The sequence below is a fragment of the Acartia tonsa genome, chromosome 1, assembly GCF_053477335.1.
Source record: "Acartia tonsa isolate MP-2025a chromosome 1, ASM5347733v1, whole genome shotgun sequence".
NCBI classification, from domain to species: Eukaryota; Metazoa; Arthropoda; class Copepoda; order Calanoida; family Acartiidae; genus Acartia; species Acartia tonsa.
The window spans coordinates 13,929,514-13,954,385 of record NC_137260.1 but is presented as its reverse complement, the minus strand read 5'-3'; the positions used below and the strand labels follow the sequence as shown (position 1 = coordinate 13,954,385).

The window sequence follows — 24,872 nt, the reverse complement described above, 5'->3', positions numbered from 1 at the left end:
CCCTATTTATTTACTAAGAAAAATACTAATTTTTTTTTTGTAAAATATGTACAAAAATTAGGTTTATTAGTATTAAGGTTTCTTGGAAGCTAGTTAAGTGTATCACTTTCAATAACCAGTATGTAAAATAACACATTATTTACAATAACTATCACTTAAAAAAATACAGAAAAGGGAGCAAAAATACCCCAAAAATATTAAATGTGTTAGGTTTTTAAACAAAACTTAAATAACTTAATAATAAATTTTTAATAAATAACAAAATGCATTTTTTATATCAAAATAAGGTTATTTTACTCCCTTTGATCAACAAGAATTTATAAAAAAAAATAATAGCCAAATATTTTCTTTAGAAGCTTTAAAAGCTTTGTTATTATCAAAATATATTTTTATTTTTAGTGAAGCTTTGTATAACAAAATATTGTATTTTTTCAGAGAAAATATTACACATAATTCTTTTTTTCTCGGGAATCACGAACCATAGGATGTTGATTTTTATTCTTTGATTTAGTCCGAGCATTCCCCCTCTTCTAATTCTTCAGAAACATGTCTGGAGTGTTTGCCATCCCTTCGGGAATCTATGGCAGCTCTAAAATAAGAATAAGCATGAGCAAAGTTTTCTACAAGTTAATAGTAAGGAACTAAAGAATAGTTGTACAAAACCTCTGAAAGGTGAAGCTAAACTAATCAGAATGTCAGACAAATTTTTTCTACAAATATAGAGTAGCAACGTATTTAATGATCAACATTTAAAGTTTTGTACATATACATTTAAATTTCTTGACTGCATTGTGGTAGGTATATATTTTAAAACTTTATTCAAGAAATGCTTCGCTTGTAACATTATACCTAATGATCAAAGGAACCAATTTTTCAAAAACCAAGTAAGTAGGATTATTACATCATATAAAATGGACATACAGACTTTCTGATATTGATTTAGAGTTGTTACGCTTTCTAAATTGTACCTTACTGTTAAAGAAATGAACATGCCAAGTTTGAAATTGATAGGACAAGTCTAACATGCCTAAATTGGCGAGAAAAAAATGTCCTACTTTAAAAAGCGTCCCTAATACCAACCTGATTGATTTTTCATGTTGTCTCCTATCATAGTCGTCGTCAGATAACTCAATCTTTTCATCCACAACTTTGGACTTCTTGGACTTTACTTCAACAGCATCGCTTTTCCTCTTTTTGCCTAAAAAAACATTAAACATTAGTTTATTTTTTTAAAAATTTTGCATAATTATCATTAACCAGCGGCCCACGGGGCTTTGGCGATAAAATTATGATTATTTTTGCAAAAAAAAATACTTTTATCCTACATTCCCTTTGAATGGATATTTTCATATTAGATTTTTATGAACTCTTTATAAAGTGATGCTTAAAGCTGGCTAAAATAACGAAACCTCCCATCCAACCCCTTTACTCCATTTGCTCCCTTTCCACTAAACGAACTGACCAATAAATAAGGTCCATAATAGCAACCTAAATTGACGACAATTTATCCTTCTCAATATATCCATCCAAGTCCCGTTGTCTCGAGATTACAAGTAATCATGTTTTAAATTAAAAATAATATTTTACCTGCCATTGAAGAAGACCTGCTGCTGTCAGTTTTCTTCTTTGTCTTCTTTTCCTTGACAACCTTTTTCTTGCCCTTTTTCCCCTTCTTTTTCTTAAGTTTTTCCATCAGAGCTTTTATAGTTTCTTCATCCAGGGAGGAATCAGAGTCGCTGTCGGAGCCGGAAGAACCTTCGGTACTAGAACCTGAGTCCTCTGCAGACATAGCAATCATTATATTACTTTTTGAAACTTTCAATGAGAAAAAAAATTTGTTCACTTAATTAAATCAAAAGTTTAATAAGTCTAGTTTAATTCTTATAAAAAATTTTATTTCCTCAATTCAACTTTTAATTGAAGAATGTTTCAAATGAAATCAAAAATTTTTTGTTATCAACAATAAGCATTCAAAATGAATCATTAATGAGACAAACAGTATTGTTTGTTGTGTAGGACAATAATAGGATTACTTTTTTTAACATGTAAAAAAATATTTATGGAAATTAGATTTGTAAATAATAAGATTTTTTCCTGATGATTCTGAGCTTTCTTCTTGTTTTTTCTTTTTCTTCTTAACTTTTGACGGAGCTTGGACAGGTTTCTTCACAGCCTTCTTTTTAACCTTTTTAGTGCTTTCATTAATATTATTTATCTGTCGCTTTAGATCCTCAATTTTCTTTTTCACCTCGTATTCTTCCGTGTTGTAAATATCAGATTCTGATTTTGATGCTGGTTTGCTTTTCTTTTTCATTTCAGCATATTGAACATTGGCGCTATCTAATTGGTCTTGTACACTTTCTTTAGATGATTTTTTAGCTTTTTCTGAATTGGAAGATTTTTTGACTGGTTCGATGACAGAGGACTTTTTAACTTTTCTGTCATTTTCAATTTCAACAATTACTCTAGTGTCTTCTTTCCAAGGTGCTTCTTTTAATGATTTTGAATCAAAGTCATCTTGTTTACTTGACCTCCGTTCCTTGGTAACTTTAGGTGATCTATCCTTAGATCTGTTGGTGTTTTCAGACCTTTTGGGTTCAGGAACTTTAATATCATCAACAGAACTGTCCAAGTCAGATTTTCTGACGCCACGAGACCCAATTCTATCCTTGACAGATACTCTTTCTCTGTCAGATGAGCTGGTTCGTTCACTGTCTCTTGAGAGACCCAGTCTGTCTTTGATGTTACGTTTGGCAGGAGGCTCAATATCTTTAGCATCTTTTGAGATAGAACTATCTCTTTTCTTATCACCAACACGATCTTTGATACTTCTATCAACTGTTTTCTCTATCCTGTCTTTGTCACGGCTAGTTTCTTTAATATTTCTATCACTGATTCTTTCATCTCTGATAATTTTCCTATTATCTCTACTTGTTTTTCTTCTGTCAGATGACTTGTCAGTTCTGGAAGCTCTATCATCCCTTTCTCTTGAGCGTTCACGAGGTTTATCTTGAGATCTGTCAGGGTTACGAGGCCTATCAAACTCATTGACTTTGCGTCTGTCAGGACTAACAACATTTTTATTTCTTCTGTCTCTATCTCTGGATAGCTCATGGTCTTTATTTCTAGACCTGTCACTCTTGGATGGTAGGGGATCTTTTAATCTGTCATGAATATTTCTGTCTCTTGATTTATCAATGATATTTCTTTCTTTTGATCTATCTTGGTTTCTGTCCCGTGATCTATCCAACTCACTTTCTGTTGACAAATCAAGATCTGTATCCTTGGAGGAGTCAAGATTCTTGTCTCTTTGACGATCACCATCTCTTTGTCTATCACGGATATTATCCCTAGGCCTCTCATCTTTATCTCGTGGCTTTGTGACATCTCTTTCCTTGACTGATCTATCTGTGTCTCTAGGACCATCAAGACGCCTATCCCTGCTTTTATCCAGATCATTTCTATCCCTTGATCTGTCAATATTAGACTTGTCAAGAGGGCGATTTCGATCAAGAGACCTTGATCTATTTCTGTCATTATTTCTTGGCTTGAGCAGATTTCTGTCAGGTGATCTATCTCTGTTACGAATTGGATCACGGTCTCTTCTGATGTCATCTCTGTTATCTCTTGACCGGTTGTCAACAGGTTTATTTCTGTTAGGTGAAGTTTGGACTCTTCTTTGACTATCTCTGGCATCATGTCTGTCAAGAGACCTTTCTCTGTCCCTTTCTCTTCCTCTTGATTTATCAGAGTGGCTATCCTTATCATGCAAACGATCTCTTTCCCTGTCTCTTCGTTCATCAACTTTTCTATCCTCAAGTTTATCTCTTTTATCTTGTTCTGGAGATTTTTCAATAATTCTTCTGAAGTTTGGAGATTGAGATCTTTTATCTCTAACTGCAATATCCATTGATCGCTTGACTTTTGAGCTTAAGGGTTCCTTATCATGTCTAGATGATTTAGAGTCTGCCTTTGTTTCCCTTTCTATTTTGGAAGGTTTTCTAGGACTCCGATCTCTCAAATCTTCTTTCTTGTCCCTGGAATGTTCTGATTTTCTGGGGCTTAGTAAATCTTCCATATCAGATGAGCGATTCAAGACTTTTCTTACTTCTTTGCCAATAGAACTAGATGTGTTAACAGTAATCTGAATATCATTACTTTCTTTAGATATATTCAATGTAGATTTTTCCTTTCTATGGCTTTTGTCAACTCTGTCTCTAATGTCATCTTTTCTTTTAGAAGGTGACTCATCTACAGCAGATTTTTTGGGAGGTATTTCTTCTTTATCTTTAACATCTCTGTGTGATTCTTTTGTGCCTCTTGGAGACTTTGCATCACTTATGTCTGACTTGCTATTACTTGACTTCAGTGATCTCTTTCTTGTAAAAGAATCTTTGTCACTCTTTTCTTCCATATCCCTGGGTTTGGCATCTGATTTTCTATCAGCAGGTTTAGATGAAATTTTCTTCTTAGGAGAAGCCTCTTTTTCAGTCTTTTCTTTGGAAGGTGTGACCTGAACAGTATCATATTTTCTGCTTGCAGATTTTTCATCACTTTTCTTTGCAGATTTATCACCATCTAGTTTATCTTGGTGGGTCTTGTCATTTGATTTGGATGTAGATTTGTCTCTTGATAGATCTGATTTTATATTAGCACTTTTTACAGCAATTTCAGTTTTCTTTAACAAGTCCTCAGTCTTAGATTTTTTCTCTGGGACAATTTTACTGACTGACTTTTCTTTTTGCTGGGACTTTCTATCCCTTCTATCATGATCAGGACTTCTCTTTCTGTCATCTTCGTGTGATCTTTTTCTTTGATGGTCATCTCTTCTTGCATCAGATCTTCTGCGATCATCCCTATCTTTCCTGTCACTTGATTTGCTTTTCCTATCAGCTTCATGCCTCCTGTTATCATCCCTACTGTGTCGGTCACTTCGTTTATCTTCATCCTTACTATGTCGGTCACTTCGTTTAACATCATCCCTGCTGTGACGGTCACTTTGTTTAACTTCATCCCTGTTGTGACGGTCACTTTGTTTAACATCATCCCTGCTGTGACGGTCACTTTGTTTAACTTCATCCCTGTTGTGACGGTCACTTTGTTTAACATCATCCCTGCTGTGACGGTCACTTTGTTTAACATCATCCCTGCTGTGACGGTCACTTTGTTTAACATCATCCCTGCTGTGACGGTCACTTTGTTTAACATCATCCCTGCTGTGACGGTCACTTTGTTTAACATCATCCCTGCTGTGACGGTCACCTCGTTTATCATTGTCCCTGCTGCTTTGTCGGTCGTTTCGTTGACGTTTTGTGCGCTCTACTTCATCCTTGAGGTCAGCTTGCTCCCGCCTTCTTTTGTGCATTTCTCTTTCTCTCTTTTGCTTTCTCAACTCTTCTTCCTAAAAGAAAAAAGGTTAATAATAAATAGGTATTTTTAGAAAGGAATTTTTAACGCCTAAACTAGAAAAGTTTTTATTATAAGAGGAGTATGCACGAACGTGCGCAAGTGATTCTAAGCACCATCCAGCAGTGATTCTTCATGTTTTTGTGAATATACTAGGGTTACGTTTATTATCGTTATATCAAGTTTAAAAGATAATTTTCAATATGGTTTTATATGCTTTTTTTTAAATGTTAGGCATTTTTTAGCTATATATCATCAAATGTTTTGTTGAGTTCAAACTGCTGTGACACAAAAGTAAACTTTTTCAATGAAAAAATTTATTATCTACCTAATTTGTGAATTACAGTAGGTATTTGATTATGTTTTGACGTGTTATTTTATTTGAACCATTAAACTCAACCAAACATTTGATGATATTTCATCAAAAAATGTTCAACATTCCAAAGTTTTATTCATACAAAACCATGGTGAAACTTATGTTTTACTTGGTATAACTATATCGAATATAACCCTAGTATTTTCAATTCACGTAAAAATATTTAGAATAACTTGCTCTCGTTCGTGCATAGTGAAAAACTGTCTTATTTTTTTTAATCCACAAAGTTTTTAATAAACTTTTACCTAAGACTTTTTATACCTATCTGAACGACAACTGAACGATTTTAAATTTTGTTTTAAACAGAGTTGATTTATAAAAAAGATTAACAATACCTTTCTAGCCTCCTCTCTCTGTCTCTCTTGTTGTTGCATGCTTGCAAGCCTTTCCTCCCTTCGCTTGGCCTCTGTGCTTGTCAGGGCAGCATCTTCATCAATAACAATCTTCTTGGACATAGCTTTAGATTTGGACTCACTTGTCTTGGTTTGAGATTTCCTTTCAGTTTTATCTTTATCTTTAATTCTATCAGACTTTGAATGATCTGGCTTTTGTTTCTTGGATTCTGGCGAATCAGCTTCGCCGCTTCCCTTGCGATAAGCACGTTTTTTGATTGCCTCAACTTTGAAACTTATTTTCTCTTCGGATTTTCTTTCCTCCTCGTCTGCAAGGGGTTTAATGACAATCTTTTTAGGCGCAGCATCTGTTTCTGCGGATACACTGGCCATTTCCTCAGGTAACTTGCTCATCATTTTGCGCCGTACAGACATAACTGGCGGCTTATCTTCTAGTGGGGCGGCGGATGTGGTAGTGGTAATATCAGGGACGGCAGCTGGAGCAGGTTTGGGCTTTTCTGCGGCAGGTTTGACTGGTTTGGGCACTTTCTTTTCAACCTAAAGAATGAAATATTGAGCTTAGTAGAATCAAAAATGTTTTACACATCTGTCAAGAAACTTTTAATAAGATAATTTTGGACATACTAGCAAATTAACAAAACTCACATAGTAGCTTTGCAATGTTAACATTTAAAGGGTAATAGGGCATATAAAAGATTAATATATATTTTTTTGTTTTAAAAAATTAAGGAATTTACCTACTGAAATTACAAAGCTAAAATCATCATCTACCTTTTTAAAAACATTTTTAAACAAGGCCATAGAAATGACGAGAAAGCCCTAAAGTTAAATGAATTTTTTTAAAAAGACATAAAAATCAATCTTTATTACCTTTGATTTAGGTTTCAGGCTATCCTCGATTTCATCAGCTTCAAAAGAATTAGCCTCAAAATCAAGTCTGTCCTCATCACAGATATCAAATGTCAGATCAAAATCATCCATCAGATCTCCTCCACTCTCCTTATTTTTCAAATGTTCAATTGCATCCGAGAAAAAAAAATATCCGCAAGTACTATACCTATGCGTCTAGCAACTAGGACAAATAGAAAGTGGAGTTTATCTTCAATTATATCATAAACTCCAAATAAGGAATTATTCCGTATATTTACTTTATATTAGTAGCTGGGAAAAATAAATTCAAATAGGTTGAATAATACTTATAAAGCAGCTTCGATGCAAAAATTGAAATATTTCTGTTATATTTATCATCATGTTTTTCTTTGCATGTTTCTAAACCCAGGGATCGTAAGGGGTCAAACAATGGACAATAATTTGATGTACGTACCCAATGATGAAAAGTTTGAAGACACTTTCAGTTTGGAACCAACCAATCCAAAATTTATTGAAAGTACCTAAAGTTTTTTGGCCAGCGAATAGGAAAACATGGGCATAAAACTATGGGTATTAGTGTAATTTACAGTCCAATGTCCCCTCCCTCTCTACTTGATTCTAATAGCTGTGTCAATGATGTAAAAGTACATATCTTTTAGCGGAAGCAATTGAAAACCTTTTTAGATGCTTCTTCATCTTTTTCAACATCCTCTAATTTTTCTGATTCATTTTCTTCTTTATCAGAGAGAGGAGAGTCACTTCTATCAGAAGAGTTGTCCTCGTTTCTATTATCATTGTCATCTTTTTCATCATCTCCTGAACCTTTGCAGACAAAATCTAGCATAAAATTCAAGGGAAAAAAGGAAAATATATAAGAAAAAAAGCAGGGGAAAAAGAAGAAAAAAAAAGAAGGGGAAAAAGAAGGAGAAAAAAGTGGAAAAAGAAAGGAAAAAAAGGGGGAAGAAGAGAAAAAAGTGGAAAAAGAAAGGAAAAAAAGGGGGAAAAAAGAGAAAAAGGGAGAAAAAAGAAGAGAAAAAATGGGGGAAAGCAAAAAAAGTAGAGAAAAAACCAAAAGGTTTTAATGTAAAAAAGATAAAAAAAAGTAGGCATTCGGGTAGATTTTAAATAAGCAATCTTTTGCTAGATGTTAAAGAAAAACAAATATGTAGTTTGGCATTCCTCTCTACCTACTTTTATTTCCTTAATACTTTAAACTTTAAAGACATGTTTTATGCTAGTTTTAATTTGCCTGAACCTTGATCATTGTCCGAGTTATCCGAATGATTGTCCCCATCACTATTCTCATTATCTGATGCATCTTTGTCCTCACTATTGTCTCTTTTATTATCTCTTCTCTCACTATCACCTTCGTCACGCTTGTCCTTTGAAATGACAATAAATAAGTATGGATAGTAAAAGCATTTGATTATTATATTAATAAATGCATTAAACTAAGAAAAAGATTGCCTTATAATAATGATAGATTTGTATTCCTATTTTAAAGAAAGGTATATATAGGTTTTTAAAGATGGAAGAAAACGAGAATCAATCCCCCACTCCCTCAACTCTTTTGAACTATTTATAAGCAACAGTTCTATCTCTAATTACCCTAACAATTTTTTTTGTAACAATCAACATTTTCTATCATGTAGTTTTCATATTATAAATATCATCCATATTATTTTCATTCCTTTTCAGACCCATCTTGATCATAGTCTTGAGCCTGGATGCTGTTTATGCTTTGCAGGGGAGATCCCCCCATGTTATTGTCGTCTGGTATGTCATCAAGATAGCTGGTTACATTGCTCCGACTTATTGGCCTAAAATAGAAAAAAATAATTACAACATGTTTTCAAATGCCTATAAACAGATAAGAACCTAGGACAAAATTTTATGAGAAAAACCTTATTCGTCTAACTAGATAAAAAGAGATAAAAAATGTGTTACATTTATTTAAATTATCTAGGTAAACACTTGATATTTTCTTTTTTTACATTTCAAAGGATCTTTTTAAAACATAAAATTTTGACAACATAATGTTAGGTATGTTTCAATGAAATCTATAATCTGAAATTGAAAGAAAAATAAAACAAGGGAAGAAAAAAAAAGATGAACACAAAGCTAATATATTTCTTATGTATGGGGATAAGATACTAACAAAATTTACCTAGAGAAAGAAGATTGAGATCTGCTGGTGTTGCTAATAGACAGAGAAATATCAGTCTCGGCTTCTGAGTCATTGTCATCACTATGCATATGCACGTCAGCCTCTTGAAGTAATATATCTCCCTCCTAATATAATTGTAGATGAGTAAATGAACAAAAAAAGGGGGGGGGGGGGAGTTTTGACACATTTGCGTAAACCTGGCACCTAGGCTTTATCTTTGGACTGAGAGGATAGGTTATTAGTGATAAAATCATTCTTATATGATGAATTTCACGAAGTTTTTAGATTTTTTGGATAGGCCTCCAGGTTCCGGAGCTCCAGGCTTCCAGGTGGTCTCTGTACAGGTAAAAAATGAAATTTTTTTTTTTTTTTTAAGTTACAGGTCAACTTATTTTACCTGTACAGAGACCACCTGGAGGCCTGGAGCTCCGAAACCTGGAGGCCTATCCAAAAAATCTTAAAACTTCGTGAAATTCATAATATAAGAATGATTTTATCATTAATAATCTATCCTCTCAGTCCAAAGATAAAGCCTAGGTGCCAGGTTTACGCAAATGTGTCTAAACTCCCCCCCCCCCCCTTAATAAACTTCCATTTGAAAAATTATCAGAGAAGATCAACTATTTGTGGGTTGTTTTACAGTATTAAGATATATTTTTAGATATTTTTCTCACTCTGGTAAAATATAATTTACTTTCAAAACCTTAGTGATTAAAATTGAGCCTTAGGTTATTTTATGGTCTACCTGCCTTTCAAAAAAAGCCCGTAAATTTTTGAAAAGTAATAAACCCTACAATAATTTACCATACATTGTTGTTTTTTCCTTATTAAAATATTTTTTGTCCATTTACAAATTCTTTAGCCTGCCTGTAAAGAGCCAGCAGCAGGACGCCTATACTTTCCATCTTCATTGTCCTCTGGCAGGTCATCTTGTGGAGTTGATACACCCTAGAAAAGGTAAATTTAGAAGAAGAAAAAAACAGTAAAAACTTAAATAACATGGTGCTTTCACACAAAGTGCTTGTTGATCACTAACAAAACTCCCTTCTCTTTGTTTTTGAAATAATGTAGCTTGACCTAAAATTCTAAAGAAACAAACAAAAACTTGCTACCCCTCCTCCCCACTTATTTTCAAATGAATTTATAAAAATAGGAAGGGGGGTTAAATTCCTAACAAGGAACTTTATGTAAAAGCGCCAAAACATCAACAAAAAGACAACTTCATAGTACAATTAAATCAGGGATAGGTATTTTTCACCCTCCAAAAAAATTTAGTCGAGTCTATTTATAATTAAGACAAAAAGTGTTGTTTTCTGTACTAAGTGTCAAATACTGCTCTGTAAGTTGGTCAACCAAGGAAAATTCGATACTATAAATTAAAATGGCAAAAAAATTTCTTACAATGTAAAATTTCTCCATAAAAATCTGTAAGAAAAAAAATATATTACAAATTTAACAAAAAGATAACAATTATGTAAGTTACTTAAATCCAGGGATAAGGGATAGGAAACCTGGCCATTAATTAGGTCCCGGCCTAGATTCTAAAGGGATATAGCAACTATTACAAATTCCTATCAAACTGGCGGACGCTCCCAAGTAGCTATTGCTCTAAACCAATAAGAATCGGCCTGTTTTTAACAACCAATCACCAATTGGCGGAAATTTTAGAAGCAGACAATTCTAGAAAAAATAATGATTTCGTCTGCTACTAAAAAATAAATATAAATGGTGTTAGATCACATTAGCTTAATTTTTAAATCTGCTTAGAGTTAAACATTAAAAAAGGGCCATATAGAAAAAACAAAAATAACGGGATTATTTTTTGGAAAGAAGGTAGCTACGAATTTTCATTTGGTAGTTTATAAATTAGATGTTGTATTTTGAATTTTAAAAATTTAATACGGAATTGATACAACACCTTAACCCTAATATATGTACAATAAGATATATAAGTTTTCCGGAATTTTAATGTTAGGGGGAGATTTGAAATCTGCATCAAATTTTAAGGATTTTTTATAAAATTCGTTTTTTGTATAATTCTTTATCTAAAAGCGGAAATGCATTTTAAGTTAAATAATTTTGACCAATAGGATAGGTGGATTTTAAACTACCTGCGCTCTAATTGGTTAAATGATGTACGCCATCCAATCAGAGCGCAGATTTCTTAAATCCACCAATCACAGATGCCAAAATTAATTAACTTAAATTGCATTGCTGCTTTTAGATAAAGAATTATAGAAAAAACAAATTTTATAAAAATCCTTAAAATCTCCCCCTAACTTTAAAATTCCAGAAAACTTATATATCTTAATGTACAATACAACACAGTACAAATCTATCACTACATAATAGTATCCAAAGAACTTGATAGAATGTTACCCAAGTGCATATTAATTTATTTATTTTGAATTTTAATTAGCAATGAAATTTTCAAATAAAATTTTTACTCATTAATAAAAATGCAAATAATACAAACTAAAATCTGTCTGAGGGAAACCCAACGATAGCTTTCTGACAGTTCAAATTACCAAAGTAAAAGATAAAAAAATTTTGGGAGAGAAAAAACTTCATTTTAACAAAAGCCATTAATATATAGGTTTATAAAAAGTTATGTTTTTTACTTTAAACTAGCTACCTGAATTTGATTCTATACTTTATCTACACACACACACAGCTTTTTCATTAGCGTTTTAAACGAACCACTGCGCCATCCCAAAACTGGTTTATTAGGCTAGAAATAGGCCTCGGCTTGAAATAGGCCTGAAATAATATTTTCCTACGTTTCCCATCCCTTATCCCTGCTTAAATCAATAAATGTTATACACACGAAAAAGATAAGGTGATTAACACTTTTCTTGTCAACAATTACCGACATGAATTCGTCAAAAATTATACCTATCTAGACAAAATTCAAATAATAAGGAATATTTTTAACAAGATTAGTTTTCAGGAAAACTTAAGTATTTTTGAAATAAAAAAGATTAGGTAAGTATTATACATATGAGTACAGACATACCCAAACTCTATAAATAAACAATAGAAGGAGCAGGACACTTCAAAAAGATTAAAGGACGCACACACAAACAAACATATGGAGACCAAAGATTTTGAGGTCCTTGGTACAAAATGAAAAATGTTATAAACCTTTAAAATGAATAAAAGTATAATCGAATCTGTCTCACTATTACAAAGATTTCTAGTACAAGACATACATCCAAGTACTTTAAATTAAAGACTAGTTGCTGCACCCCAAGCATTTAGTGTCTTAGGATTCGAAGGGGAAAAGATGGGCTAATAACTAGCCTAAAACTACCGACCAAAAACCTTACTACTGTACATAATAAAATAATGAATATTATTTACCTGTCTGCTATCAGTTCTATCTGTATTAAGAGAAATATTTGAATCTGTCCTTCTGAAGTCACGTGACCTTGGATCCGACCCATCAGCTGATCTATCATCATCATATGATCCATCAGGTGACCTGTTCCTATCAGCTGATCGTTCACGTGACCTGTTCCTATCAGCTGATCTGCTACGTGACCTGTCTCGATCAGCTGATCTGTCACGTGACCCATAATCTGTTGAGTTCCTGCGACTGTTGGCGGCACTAATGGATGGTTCTCTACTTCTGGATGGATTTCTTGAATCCCTTGTTAACTCTTCATCTTAAAAACGTTTAGGTAATATTTATCTCTAAAATATTTAAAATAGGTCACATATTAGTTTTCAAGGAATTGCTTTAAATAATAAACTAAGAAGTTGGCTTTTCTAATTTAAACTTTTAGTTGTTTCTCATATATCTATTATTAACTTCTTATTTATTGTCCTTGGACTGGTGCTTTAGACGAAAAACCTGTTTTACCTGAATATAGACTGTCTGGCAACCGGCCCCTTTCTTTCTCATCACTATCATCACAAACTTTTGACCCGGACCTGCTGCGCTGATACGGTCCTGACCTCGACCTAACCCGGTCATAGCTCGGTGACCGATTACGTCTAATCTCCCGGTCAAACGAATTTGACCGTTCAGGTTCCGGAGACCGCGATCGACGGTCATCCGTTTGGTTATCTGCATTTCTGTCCGAACGTTGTTTTGACCGCTGGTGATCTTGATTAACTGGGCGTCTATCCCTGGAATCCCTGCGCTGATTTCTCTTCTCAGGCGTATTTCTGAGGGCATCTTGTATCATTCTCTTATCGTTGTCATCAAGAGTGACAATGTCTTTCCTCCTGGCCGGGCTGCTTCTGGCAGGAGATTGGCTGCTTGCGGAGGCGGTGGCGGGAGAACCGCGCCTGGCACGTAGTAACTCTCGTAAATCTGGTACCTTAAAATTAAGTGATGATATCAATACATGATGGATTTTACGGAAAAGGTTTAGACTTATTTCAAGGTTAGTTTCCGTTATCCTCCCGAGATAATCAAATACTCCATCCTCAACCGAATATAGATTTGTTTATTTTATTTTTAAGTTGAAGTTGATAGGTTATTGTTATATAAGTAGTGAAAAGAAAATATACCTCTTCTACACTAAGATTAACTGGTTTCTTAGCTTCTGTTGGACTAGGACTTCTTTTATCCCTCTTGTCTTGTCTGGTTGAGTCCCTATCTTTGGTCCTGTCATGACTGCCACGACCAGACCTGGAATCATCTGGCTCCAGGTCTTGGGAATGTCTGGAATACCTGAGATTAAATGAGATGGATATATAATCAGATCTTTTTTTGTGTACCTAGAATGATAGTTATAACAAAAACATTAAACAATAACATAGGTCTAATTAATGGAAAAACATATTAACAGAAATAGTAAGTAAATCAATTAAAATCAGTCAAAGTGTCTTGTTTTATAAATAAATTGGAAATAAGTGGAGGGGAATTTTTCATTTGTTTGTTTATTACTTGAGGTCAGTTTAGGTTCGGCCCTATTGGATACTGGGTAGCCTCGCAGGATTTAGGCATAAATGAAATATCTACTCACTCCCGCTCTCCCCATTATATGATTATTTTCAATTACATTATAACTAGGAGGGGTGGTTCAGTGCTTTAGGGGAAAGCACCAAAGAATTTTAAAATGCAACATACCTGTCTTTGTTCTTACTGGACGGGGAATCATTATGCCTGCTACTCCTGTCCTGTTGACCCCTGCTGCTGCCAGCTTCTGACCGCTTGGAATCTTCATGACCTCTGCCTTCACCACGATGAACTCTACCCTCAGATTTCCTGGACTCTTCACGACCTCTGGGCTCTGACCTCCTAGAGTCCTCTGACCTCCTAATATCATCACGATCTCTGACATCATTGCGTCTGCCCTCTGACCTCCTCGAGTCCTCATGACCTCTAGCCTCAAGCCTTCTTGAATCATCACGGCCTCTAGTCTCCGACCTCCTGGAATCAGGATCCATCTGTCTGTCCTCTGCGGCGCTATCACGTCTCTTTTCCCTGTCAATTCTGTCTGGGTGGTCAGATTCAGGTAGTTCCCTAAATACAAGAACACTTTTATCCTATAATATAAAGTAGCATAGTGTTTTAGGCTGAAGCTTAAAACTTCGGAAATTGCTAGTCTAAATGATACACATCAAGGAAGTTTTATTTTTAATATATTGGGATAATCTTAAGAAAATTTTCCTGGCTTCTCCTAGAGACTAGTGGCGAAGCAATACGTGTCATATAAAGGCAATAAGGGAGAATTATTAACCGATATTAAGGATAAAAACCTCCATAGGTAGCATAGCAATTGAACTACTGAATTAGTCGTGATTAAACACTTTTTACACTTTGGTAATTAGAACAATCAGAGAAATCCGAGCAAATGCACGTGCAACAAAGTAAGCAATAGAGTAGCTTCTCTACAAATAAGACACCTACCTGTATCTCTCCTCTCTAGACCTCCTGCCATCATCCCCATGTGGTGAATAACGGCGATCTCTAAATATTTACAAATATTATCTATTGAACTTTCAGATTAAAATGAAATGTAGAATATTTATAAAGAGTTAAAGTATATATTACGATAATTTTTAAATCTAATTCTTAATAAATGATTATTAAAAATGATAAATCCCAGGGTAAAAATATCGGAAACTGAAAAACATTGAGAAAAAAAAACCTCCAATGAAGACATCCAATCATGTTAATGCTAATCTTTCTAGTGATCCGTGAAAAAAAAATATTTATTATCTTACAATAATTCCCTTTTAAGGAAACATTACTGAATACAAAAAGGTTTGTGTTGAATAAAATTTTCGTAAAATATAAAGAAAACTAACTAAAGGTTGATCGATCAATCCAAGTCCTTATCAATGTTTACATGAAGATAAAATTATTTCCCACCCTTCCATATCATTGGACTTGTTAAATAATCTGCCATTGACATGGCCCTGTACTTACCTGATATCCCAATAAAAGAAAAAAGTTGGTAAAAATACCAGGTATTTTGTTTTCTTATCTCGTAACAAGCTAACTTCAATTCACACTTACGTGTGATAGTACATTTTCAGGAAAAAAGTATGCATATTTTTTCCCCTAATTGGAAATAAGAGGCCAATCTGTTCCTTATAATCACTAAAACAGCCTAGAATTAAGCGTTGATTTGATCCTTTTACGAATGATAATTCGTAAGGCGGGTAGGTTTAACCCCCCAAGAGAAACAGTTCTCTAAAATGCCTTATAAACAATTTGTTTTCTATAAAAAAAAATAATACCTACCTACTGTTTTTTGTCGAGTTTAACTTCTAGTAAAAATAATTGCAGTTTAAAAGTTTAGAAACTTGCTTAGAGAAAATTTAATATGTTTAATTGTTATCTAGATTTAATTACCAAATTTCTTCATACACTACTTTAGATATAAAACAAAAGAACAAAATAAATTAAATTGAATTTGATTTCAAATAACAAATAGAACAAACATACAACTATTTATCTATTATTTTGTTATGGGAGAAAAAAATAAATAAACTTTGCTATACCTTGATCTTCGTTCATCTCTGATTCTAACACTACCGGCCTCACCGCTGAACCGCCTGGACCGACCATCATATCCATCCCGGGCATGCTCTTTACCTCCGGCTCCTTCGCCCCGTCCGCCGTAACGATGGTTATCTATTCCGCCATCCCGTCGTTGCCTACGGTCACGATCCCTGCTTTCATCGCTGTACCGATCTCTCTCGTCATCATACCGGTAGGTTTGTCCTGGAATAAGGGATAAGACACGTCATAAAACCGTACGTCAACGTACACTTAACACACTGAAACACGATGCAACCTTTTTATTTAAAAAAGGCCACTCCGCAAACGTACGGTGATAAAACATGAACAGAAGAACACCGAACGTGCAGAATCGCACGTAAGGCGGTTGTATTACATATATTGAAGGTACCTCTCGAAGACGGCGGTGGATGGTGAAGGTTGGCAGGCGGTGGTGGGAAGTTGTAGACATGAGGAACGTAGTACATCTGTTGGTGAGGGTGAGGGTAAGGATAGCCGGCTACAGGCGCAGCTGCTAAAAATCCAGGTCCGCCATAGGCTTCAATGTGGACATTTGTAGCAGCAGTAGTACCCAAACTTTGGATTGGTTGGCCGATTTCATCAGCAGTTGGTTGGCTGCTGCCACCGTCGGCGGCAGCACTGGCAGTGCTGCCAATAGTTGAGTCAAGCTCACTTGATCTCTCCGGGGATGCTCTATCTGATCTTTCATCAGCTAATGGTGTTGATAAGTCTCTGGGTGTTATAGGCGGGGTAGACACTTGTCCCTGACCTCCCATACTTCCTCCAATTCTAGAGCTTGGCCGAGTCCCGCCTTGACTTGTCCCTGGCCGACTAGTAGACTCTAGGCTACCAACATCGTCATTTTCCATAGAATGTATGTCAATGTTATCATCCTTCTCATAAATCTCTTTCATGAAGTCTGTTGGTTGGTCAGCTACAGGCTCATTGTCTGGCGACATGGGGGACCTGTTGAGCTTGGCTAGCAGAGCCTCGGTTAGTTTGTCCGTGGTCTCCTTGGGCTTGTCATCATCTTGGGGGGAGGTGGTTACGGTGGTTGATGTGGCAGTTGGTATGGATACAGGTGTGAGAACTGGTGCTTCTTGTACAGGTGCGGGTCGTCTCTCTCTCTAAAAGTTATAACAATGATAAACGAACATATATCAAAACTATTTATAGAATATATTATATGTTTTATATTATTATATTTCATATACTTTACTTACATAAATCAAATTGGAAAAACCAATACCTAGTTACCTAGTTATTTATTGCATAATATTGACAGCTTTCCGAGGATGTTAAAATGATAAAGGGAGAGGTCATTTTCTAGTAAATCCCGTAAAGGTGTGTGTTATAAGGCCTAAAAATAGTAGTAGAACGATAAGGTGCTCTATATATTTGTATTTCCTATTGAATAGAACAATAGGGAAGAAATTTTTTTTTTTTTTTTTGATAACTGTACCTGGAATATCTGAAATTTCTATCAAATGCTTTGTTTGGCTCAAACTGACACAAATAAAAAAAAATATAATTATAATAAATCAACCTGTAAAGAATGACTTCTTCCTTTGTTTAATGGTATAGATTGTTCTTAACCTTTACCTTGTACCTATAGAAAACATTATTATTATAATTATATTTTTTTTTAATTTTTGTCAGTTTGAGCCAAACAAAGCGTTTGATAGAAATTTCGTATTTTTTTTAGATAATCCAGGTACGGTTATCAAAAAAAAAAAAAAAAATTTCCCTATTGTTCTATTCAATAGGGAATACATATATCTAGAGCACCTTATCGTTCTACTACTATTTTTAGGCCTTATAACACACACCTTTACGGGATTTACTAGAAAATGACCTCTCCCTTTTAAGATGAAACCTAGTTTTATTTTAATATTCGTGGGAAATTGTCTGTAATATGATACTATATTTGATTTTTCAGTATGGATAATAACCGGTATTAATCCAACAGATATTAATCTTTTTTTATGAAAATAATTTTGTTATTTAGACAAGGAACTTTAACAAACAGATGTCAATAACCCCCCACCCCCCCAGTTAAACATATTCTTGTACCCTCAAACTTAAAATAATCATCTAAGAAGATGAACTAAAGCTATGAATAACCTACCCCATCATACAAAAATAATATTCTTCATAAAATTATTTGTTAAAAAACTTTTTTATTTTTATATTTCATTCGCTTGAAACAGCTGAATTCACCTGTCCGAGCACTGTGGCCACTTGTTTTCTGGTCTGCATGTCAGGTATAAGTTCTTCTGGTGATGTGTCATCCTCTCCACACAAGGGACACTTCAGGTCATTCTCCACAAGCTTCGTGCGGGCACACTCGTCACAGGCTATCAAATACAACATTTGTTTCATTAAATCTTATTCTGTTTGAAATAAGTTAAGTGTAAAACATAAAATAAAAATACTTGATAGGAAAATAAATCATTTTCAATGCCAAAACAAAAAAAATAATATCCGTTGAAAATTTGCCGAGTTTTGGCAAACTTAAAGGTGTTATACAATATACACGTCGTGAATCAGTGGTAGCACACTGAGCTACGGAGGTGAGAGTTCGAGTTGACTCGAATTTCTCATTCGCAATAATGATCACGCAACTTCCCCTGGTTGTGTAAGAAGGGGATTATTAAGTAAGTTTGGATGCTCAATAGTCACGTACATAATATCAGCGCTACCCTTATCCCAAGACCCCTCTGCGGAGAGCATCATTCATTACGGTGACTTAATTTGGGACACCTGCCATACTCGGCGAGGGTAAGGTAATAATGAGTAGCTCTCATGAGAAGCGGGTCAAGTCATAATGTGCTTAAACGTGGAGTTGATAGCCCTAGTGGCTATACAAAAGTGTCTCAGCCTACTCCATGCAGGGTGGGGAAAAACCCAAGGTTTTTTTAAAAAGCCCAGCCCAACCCAACCCAAAAACCCTTAAAAACCCATGGTTTTAAGGGTTTTTATTGGGTTTTTTTTTTAAAAAACCCTGGGTGGTTTTTTTGTATGCCCACCCTGACTCCATGACTACTTAGGTTCAAACCCTAAGAAACTATGGCTAATCAATCAATCAATCAATCAATCAATATACACAAGAAAACTATTTTGGAGACCACTGTTTTGGAGTTTCCAAGGGCATCAAATTACACGAGATCAACATTTTTTTTTGAAAATTGGTGGAAAAAAGGAATAAAATTTAGAAAGGAAGTTGTCGATGGAAGAAAATAATTTCAATAAACAAGGATAAAATGTAAGGGTGGATTAATCAACTTCCTCTTATCAAGGACTAGCGGATATTCGCCTAAAGGCCTATATACTTCCCTCCAAATAGTTATAAACCCTTCCCAGGACCTATGAGACATTATTAAGGAGAACACAGAAAGATCCTGATACTGTAGTATATAGATTAATGGGTATTAAATCTCACCTGAGTCAGTACAGCAAGGCATCATAACAGCAGAATTCATAACATCAAAACATATTGGACATAATAACTCTGGAGCTACGTCACTCTTTTTCTTATCGTCTAAACAAAATTAACATTAATAATACCCTTTTAAATCTACACATTTGAAAGAAATATTTGCGCCTTTTTAAACAATGTTCCTTGTGGAGTACCCCCCTCCCCCCCGTATTTTTGGAATGAAATAAATTAGCGGGAGGGTAGTTTCTCGATTATTTTTATTATTTTAGGTTATAGATTCACTCGCAGGAGTTCGGACACCGGAATAAAATAACGTATTTTAAAAAGAACATAAATTACAAAAATCAAAACACAAAGGATTTGAAAGGGATATTCAATATCTTAATATTCACAATATATCTTTGATAAAAGGGATAAGGTTAACCTTAGTTTGGTATGATTTGTGCAACATAAGAATATTCTACTTTTATTTGTACAGAAGTTAGGTAATATCCAGTGTTTCGGAGCCGGAGCCGCCATATTTTGCTGGAGCCGGAACCGTAATTTTCGTTAAAAACGGCTCCGGCTCCGGACTAGATAAATAAAGAGATTTTTTATAAATTATAATTTGGTAACTCTGTTTTGTCATATGCAAATGCCCTTTTTAAGTTTTAAAGTCCATTTTCATCAAATATTGAACTTTAAAACCTTCAAAAGTCAAAAAAAAAATATTTTTTATGGGGGGGGGGGGGGGAAATATGTCGAGTTTTTCTTGATTTTAGGTCGGAGCCGGAGCCGCAACAAAATTAAACGGCTCCGAAACACTGGTAATATCACTTAAATTCAAAACGTTCTGTAATCATATACTTCATGAAACTATCCCTTTAACTAAGATATTAATCATTTACTAATCTTGACAAAAACAATAATAAGTTATGTGAAATATGACACTGACAGCAAAACAATAAAAGTGGTATTTTAATTAAAATATAAGTTCATACTACAATTATGTTTACTTGTACTAATTTCAATTAGTACTAGGTAAGTACAAGAGAATTTGAGGCTTAAAAAAAACATACCTTTTCCTTTTTCATTTTCTTTGAGCCATTCGTGACTTTCTTTCTTTTCTTTGGAATATCCCTCCAACTCAACTTGTGTCAGGTATTTTAAACCACTTGTTGCATCCATCTAAATATTAAAATTTTAAAATTATTGAGTTTGAAAAGCTATTAATGAGATATTTTCATTGTTTCATACGCCAAAAAATTATCCATTTATATACATATATTTACAATACGGCTTTATTGCTGCGCTTGAACATATATTCTTGTTAAAAAAAAACAGACTTAATTACCGTGCTATCAGTGTTGACAATCATATTCTTGGGAATGCCCGTATATTTCTTTTCAATTCTAGATTTCTCTCCAGCCAAGGGCTTTGGTCCTCTTTGTGTTCTAAAACAAATGAAATGATGATAATCATTCTATTTTAGTTTATGAAGCAGATACTCTGCAGGGGCGTGAGTCAACAACATTGAAAAGTTCTGCTTACCCTGTGTTTCTCTCCCTCATGGCTTACATACCCCTGGTAAATGATTGTACATGCCAAGTGTACTCTGTCTGTGGTTATGTGTAAATGTTTAGTTTAACTTCATATATAAATTGTAGCTTTGTACATGCAAATTAAAAGAGCTTTAGCCGTCTTGTTTCTATGAAAAAAATAGCTATACCTTATTCTCTCCCAATTACTAGCTCCATATTCATTTCCAGAAATATCAACAATCTGTTGCAGCCGTTCTTCTTCAGTCTTTACAGGTTGACCATCACTGCCAACGGCTCCGCCGCCACTAGCAACAGAAAACAAGCTGTCAGCCGTCCCAGTCAGAACAGGCAGGTCAGCCTTGGCCACTCTGTCCTCGCGCCAGATTTTCTTCTCCCCTCTGGGCAAAGGTATTCTGCCAACTGAAACTGTTGTGCCACGCGAGATCATTTCAGAGTCTTCTTTATAAACCTTAAAAAAATTTATAAATGATCTATTGTTGCTGAATAGGTTTAGATACTTTAATTGTAAAACCTTATTCTGAAACATGTTCAGAATGAATCTGTTTTACAGATATAAAATGAGGTAATATATTTAGATAAACGCCATTTGGAATTGGTTCATTTTAGAATAATGACAAGTCATCAATAAATACCATTACAATATAAATACTCATTTTTAGACAACTTTATAAACATGACAATCGTACTACAAAACTTTTTCAGATGTCTTGGTGAAAACAACTGTATTAAGTGACCAATGATTACCTGTTTAGTTTGGGAGTTTGTAACAGAGAGATCAAAATCAGTTTCATTCCTGATTTTCTTCTGATCAACAATGGCCAATTTCAGGTCCTAAATTAAAAAATATTACCTAATCTAAACCTAAGTACTTAAATGATAAGAAATTGTCTTAAACTATTTGACTATAAAGTTCATTTCAGTGGGGATCTTATGAGAAATGGCAAAGGACGATAAATTAATATACATCTCCAATAGTTATGGAGAATTTACCCATCCTCTAGATTAATTAAATGGTTTAGAGATCAATCAAGATTTGATGATTTTGAGCCAAATTTTTATAAAAAATTGGGTTCCAGAATAATGTATAGAACAAAATTAAAAACAAATTAGGTAACTTTAAACAAATTAAACTTATCTTACATCTTAATATTGATAAAAATCAAAAAGCTAGATGGAAAATTAATTAAAGAAAGATGATGCCTAATTTTCAAAAAAAATATGATTTCACTGAGTTTAAACAATTTTTTCTAACCTATGAGTTAAATGAATTACCTTTAAACTAATTTCCATTCCATCAAGGGGAACAGTGGAGCCCTCTTGGGCCTCCACCCCAAATTTGTAGAACACAGACATCCCTAGAAAATGAGACAAAACGTTTGACAAAAATAACTAATAAATATTTGGATTATGTCTAGGATCTAATTAAATTAACTTCTTATTATTTCAAAGCAAATGTACGTTTATACAAAATATTTTTATTAAGAAAAATTAACTTTTAAGTCAAAATAATACCATAATATATTTAAAAATTGTTCAAGATTTAAAATTTTATAAAATAAAAGTTGTTGGTAAATTTTAAAATATAATTACCGTGAAAATTTAAAATCACTATTTTATCTCATACTCATGTTTGTTTTCAAATTTTGCTATTTTTATTAAAATTAGTCAAAATATCACATAATATAGTTTCATTTTTCAATATTTTAATCTTGTTTTGGAATTACTGATAGCATGCCAACACTCTAAAAATTAGAAAGGTCAAGTATTTCAAGCAGTTTTAGTAAACACGGATGTAGTATTATATAGTAGTAGTGTGAAGTAGGAAGCCACCAAATCAAGTATGAAAATAATAGACATGTTGCCAGAACTTTCCGAATTAAAAACGTTTTTGCTGAATTAAAAAGGATCATTTAAAATTATTTTCACCGCTTTATATGCAAAACTAGCGGCTTTGTTTCTAGTCTCCAGGGCAGGGCCGAGATATCAATAAAATAGCCATAAACCTCCCTCAGACAGAATTAAAGAAAAAGGCATTTTAGTATAGATTATACTTTCATAAGAATTGTATACTGCATAAGTGAAATTTTGTTTTGCGTCATTAGGGAAAAACACCAATTTATCGTCCATTGTCTTATCCCTTAAGGTCCCTGGTGTTTTCACGCAAAACGAATATTTTTAGGGGCTTTACTTTTTTAAATAAACCGAACTAAAAATGAAATTAGCCATATGTTGAGAAAAATCTGGAGACATTGCTTAAATATGAGTCGCGGCAAATGCGCAATCCTCCATAAATAATGGCTTTTAGTAAAATAGAAACTTTTTTACAATAGAACTATAACTTTAGATGGGCTGTCAGACAGACTAATCCGTCTAACATAAAAAGGAATTCCTGAAACATGAACTTTTTTGTTTGTTTAGTCATTTTTATTTCAATACTTTAACAGCGACAAAAATTTTCGACTTTATAATTTTTTTGTAAGCTAGCTATATACTTAAAAAATCAACTATATAGCTATAGCTGACTTGTGCAGATGAAATTTAAAAAAATGACAATTCTAACGAAAATATTTACACATTCTTAATAATAAAATATTAAAATTGTTCTATCTCTGTGTTCCTTTTTGGTCCGATTTACTGAGTAGGGATCTAGAACTACTATATCTATTCATTAGAAAACAAGAATTAAAACAATTTACATTATTTACTAAAAGCCTAATCAATCAATTATCCGTCTGCAGCATGTTGCTGGGAGCTCCATAAACTTTGCTAAGTAATTCCAGTTTTTAGATAAGAAATAGATAAAATAGATTAGATGTTAATGAAATGTTTGTATAAATCCCTTAAATTGCGTGACCTACAAGTATATTATGTATATGTTACACCTGTGATTTATTTACTCTTGTCTTGAGCGCATTGTTTAATCTTTTAATTGTATTCATTCCATATAAATTTTAAGTCTTATATTAATTGGCTTTCTTTTATTGTTAATTATTTAATTAATTTGATTCTGCTTAAAGCTTTGTTCCTTCTATAAAACAATGATTTTTTGATAATTTAAATGGACTTATTGTTAGTTTGGCTAAATATATAGGTATTATTGTTTTTTAAAGTAATTTTCAATTAGGGGTACCCGGCCCTTTATTTTTCAATTTATGTATTTCTAATTAAGATTTTTAGGCGAAATAATTTAATTATATATATTATTGTAGCTTCTTGTATCAAAATTACTTTTTGGTCCGAAAATAAGAAGAAAAAAAACTACTCCTTTCCCCTTTTCTCATTTTTGTAAGAAATCTTGATAATTTTACGGTTTTACGCTTGAGTAGGCATTCTGTTTCATGTCTTTCAAAGTAAATGTCAAGCAAAGATTTTTTTTATTTAATATTTTACGTAGTTTATTACTTGTATTCCTAATTTTAATTTAACGCTAGAGTTTTTAAATACTACTACTAATTATAATAGGTAATATATAGGTTCAAAATCTACTTTAATACGCATGCATTATAAAATAATTTTTCTCTTATTAATTACTTTCTTGCAGATGGTAAGGGGGGGGGTTTTAATGCAACCATCTCGTAATCAGTGAGCAAATGACACTTAGAATTCGAATTTCGATCTGAACTGTTGCATGAGTAATCCTTGGTAGGTCTATTTTCCCTAAATCGAACAAAAAGTTGGAAAAGTAACGGCTAGCGGCTCAGCCGTTCAGCCGTTTTTTGCCTATTTTCAGGGTAA

General features: G+C 33.6%; 1 protein-coding gene across 3 annotated transcripts; it reads right to left on the bottom strand.

The window, feature by feature from the left end:
* Window positions 1–366: 366 nt before the first annotated feature.
* Window positions 367–23,009, bottom strand: LOC145328694 (uncharacterized). Of its 3 annotated transcripts, none has more exons than XM_080172492.1 (26): window positions 22,728–23,009; window positions 22,410–22,492; window positions 21,882–21,968; window positions 21,305–21,585; window positions 20,930–21,029; window positions 20,655–20,763; window positions 19,600–19,698; window positions 18,378–18,514; window positions 16,549–17,284; window positions 16,139–16,361; window positions 15,039–15,098; window positions 14,256–14,651; window positions 13,694–13,856; window positions 13,038–13,500; window positions 12,536–12,840; window positions 10,040–10,120; window positions 9,173–9,297; window positions 8,700–8,825; window positions 8,255–8,391; window positions 7,682–7,827; window positions 7,006–7,134; window positions 6,118–6,672; window positions 2,098–5,401; window positions 1,588–1,782; window positions 1,081–1,198; window positions 367–589 (listed from the first exon to the last, which is right to left on the bottom strand). In XM_080172492.1, the coding sequence occupies exons 2-26, from the start codon at window positions 22,488–22,490 to the stop codon at window positions 508–510; spliced, it is 8,238 nt and encodes a 2,745-aa protein (XP_080028618.1). In that variant the 5' UTR covers window positions 22,491–22,492; window positions 22,728–23,009; the 3' UTR covers window positions 367–507. The 3 variants fall into 3 exon arrangements, with proteins under 3 accessions (XP_080028618.1, XP_080028627.1, XP_080028634.1); XM_080172501.1 differs by having other exon boundaries at window positions 8,261–8,391; XM_080172508.1 differs by having other exon boundaries at window positions 13,694–13,847.
* Between the last annotated feature and the right edge of the window lie 1,863 nt (window positions 23,010–24,872).

Coding starts and splice junctions, on each gene's coding strand:
- LOC145328694 (XM_080172492.1), bottom strand. CDS start 22,490: ATGTCTGTGTTCTACAAATTTGGGGTGGAGGCCCAAGAGGGCTCCACT. Junction 21,030..21,304: donor AGTAATTGGGAGAGAATAAG/GTATAGCTATTT, acceptor CATTTGTTTTAG/AACACAAAGAGGACCAAAGC. Junction 14,652..15,038: donor TCTAGAGAGGAGAGATACAG/GTAGGTGTCTTA, acceptor TCTTGTATTTAG/GGAACTACCTGAATCTGACC.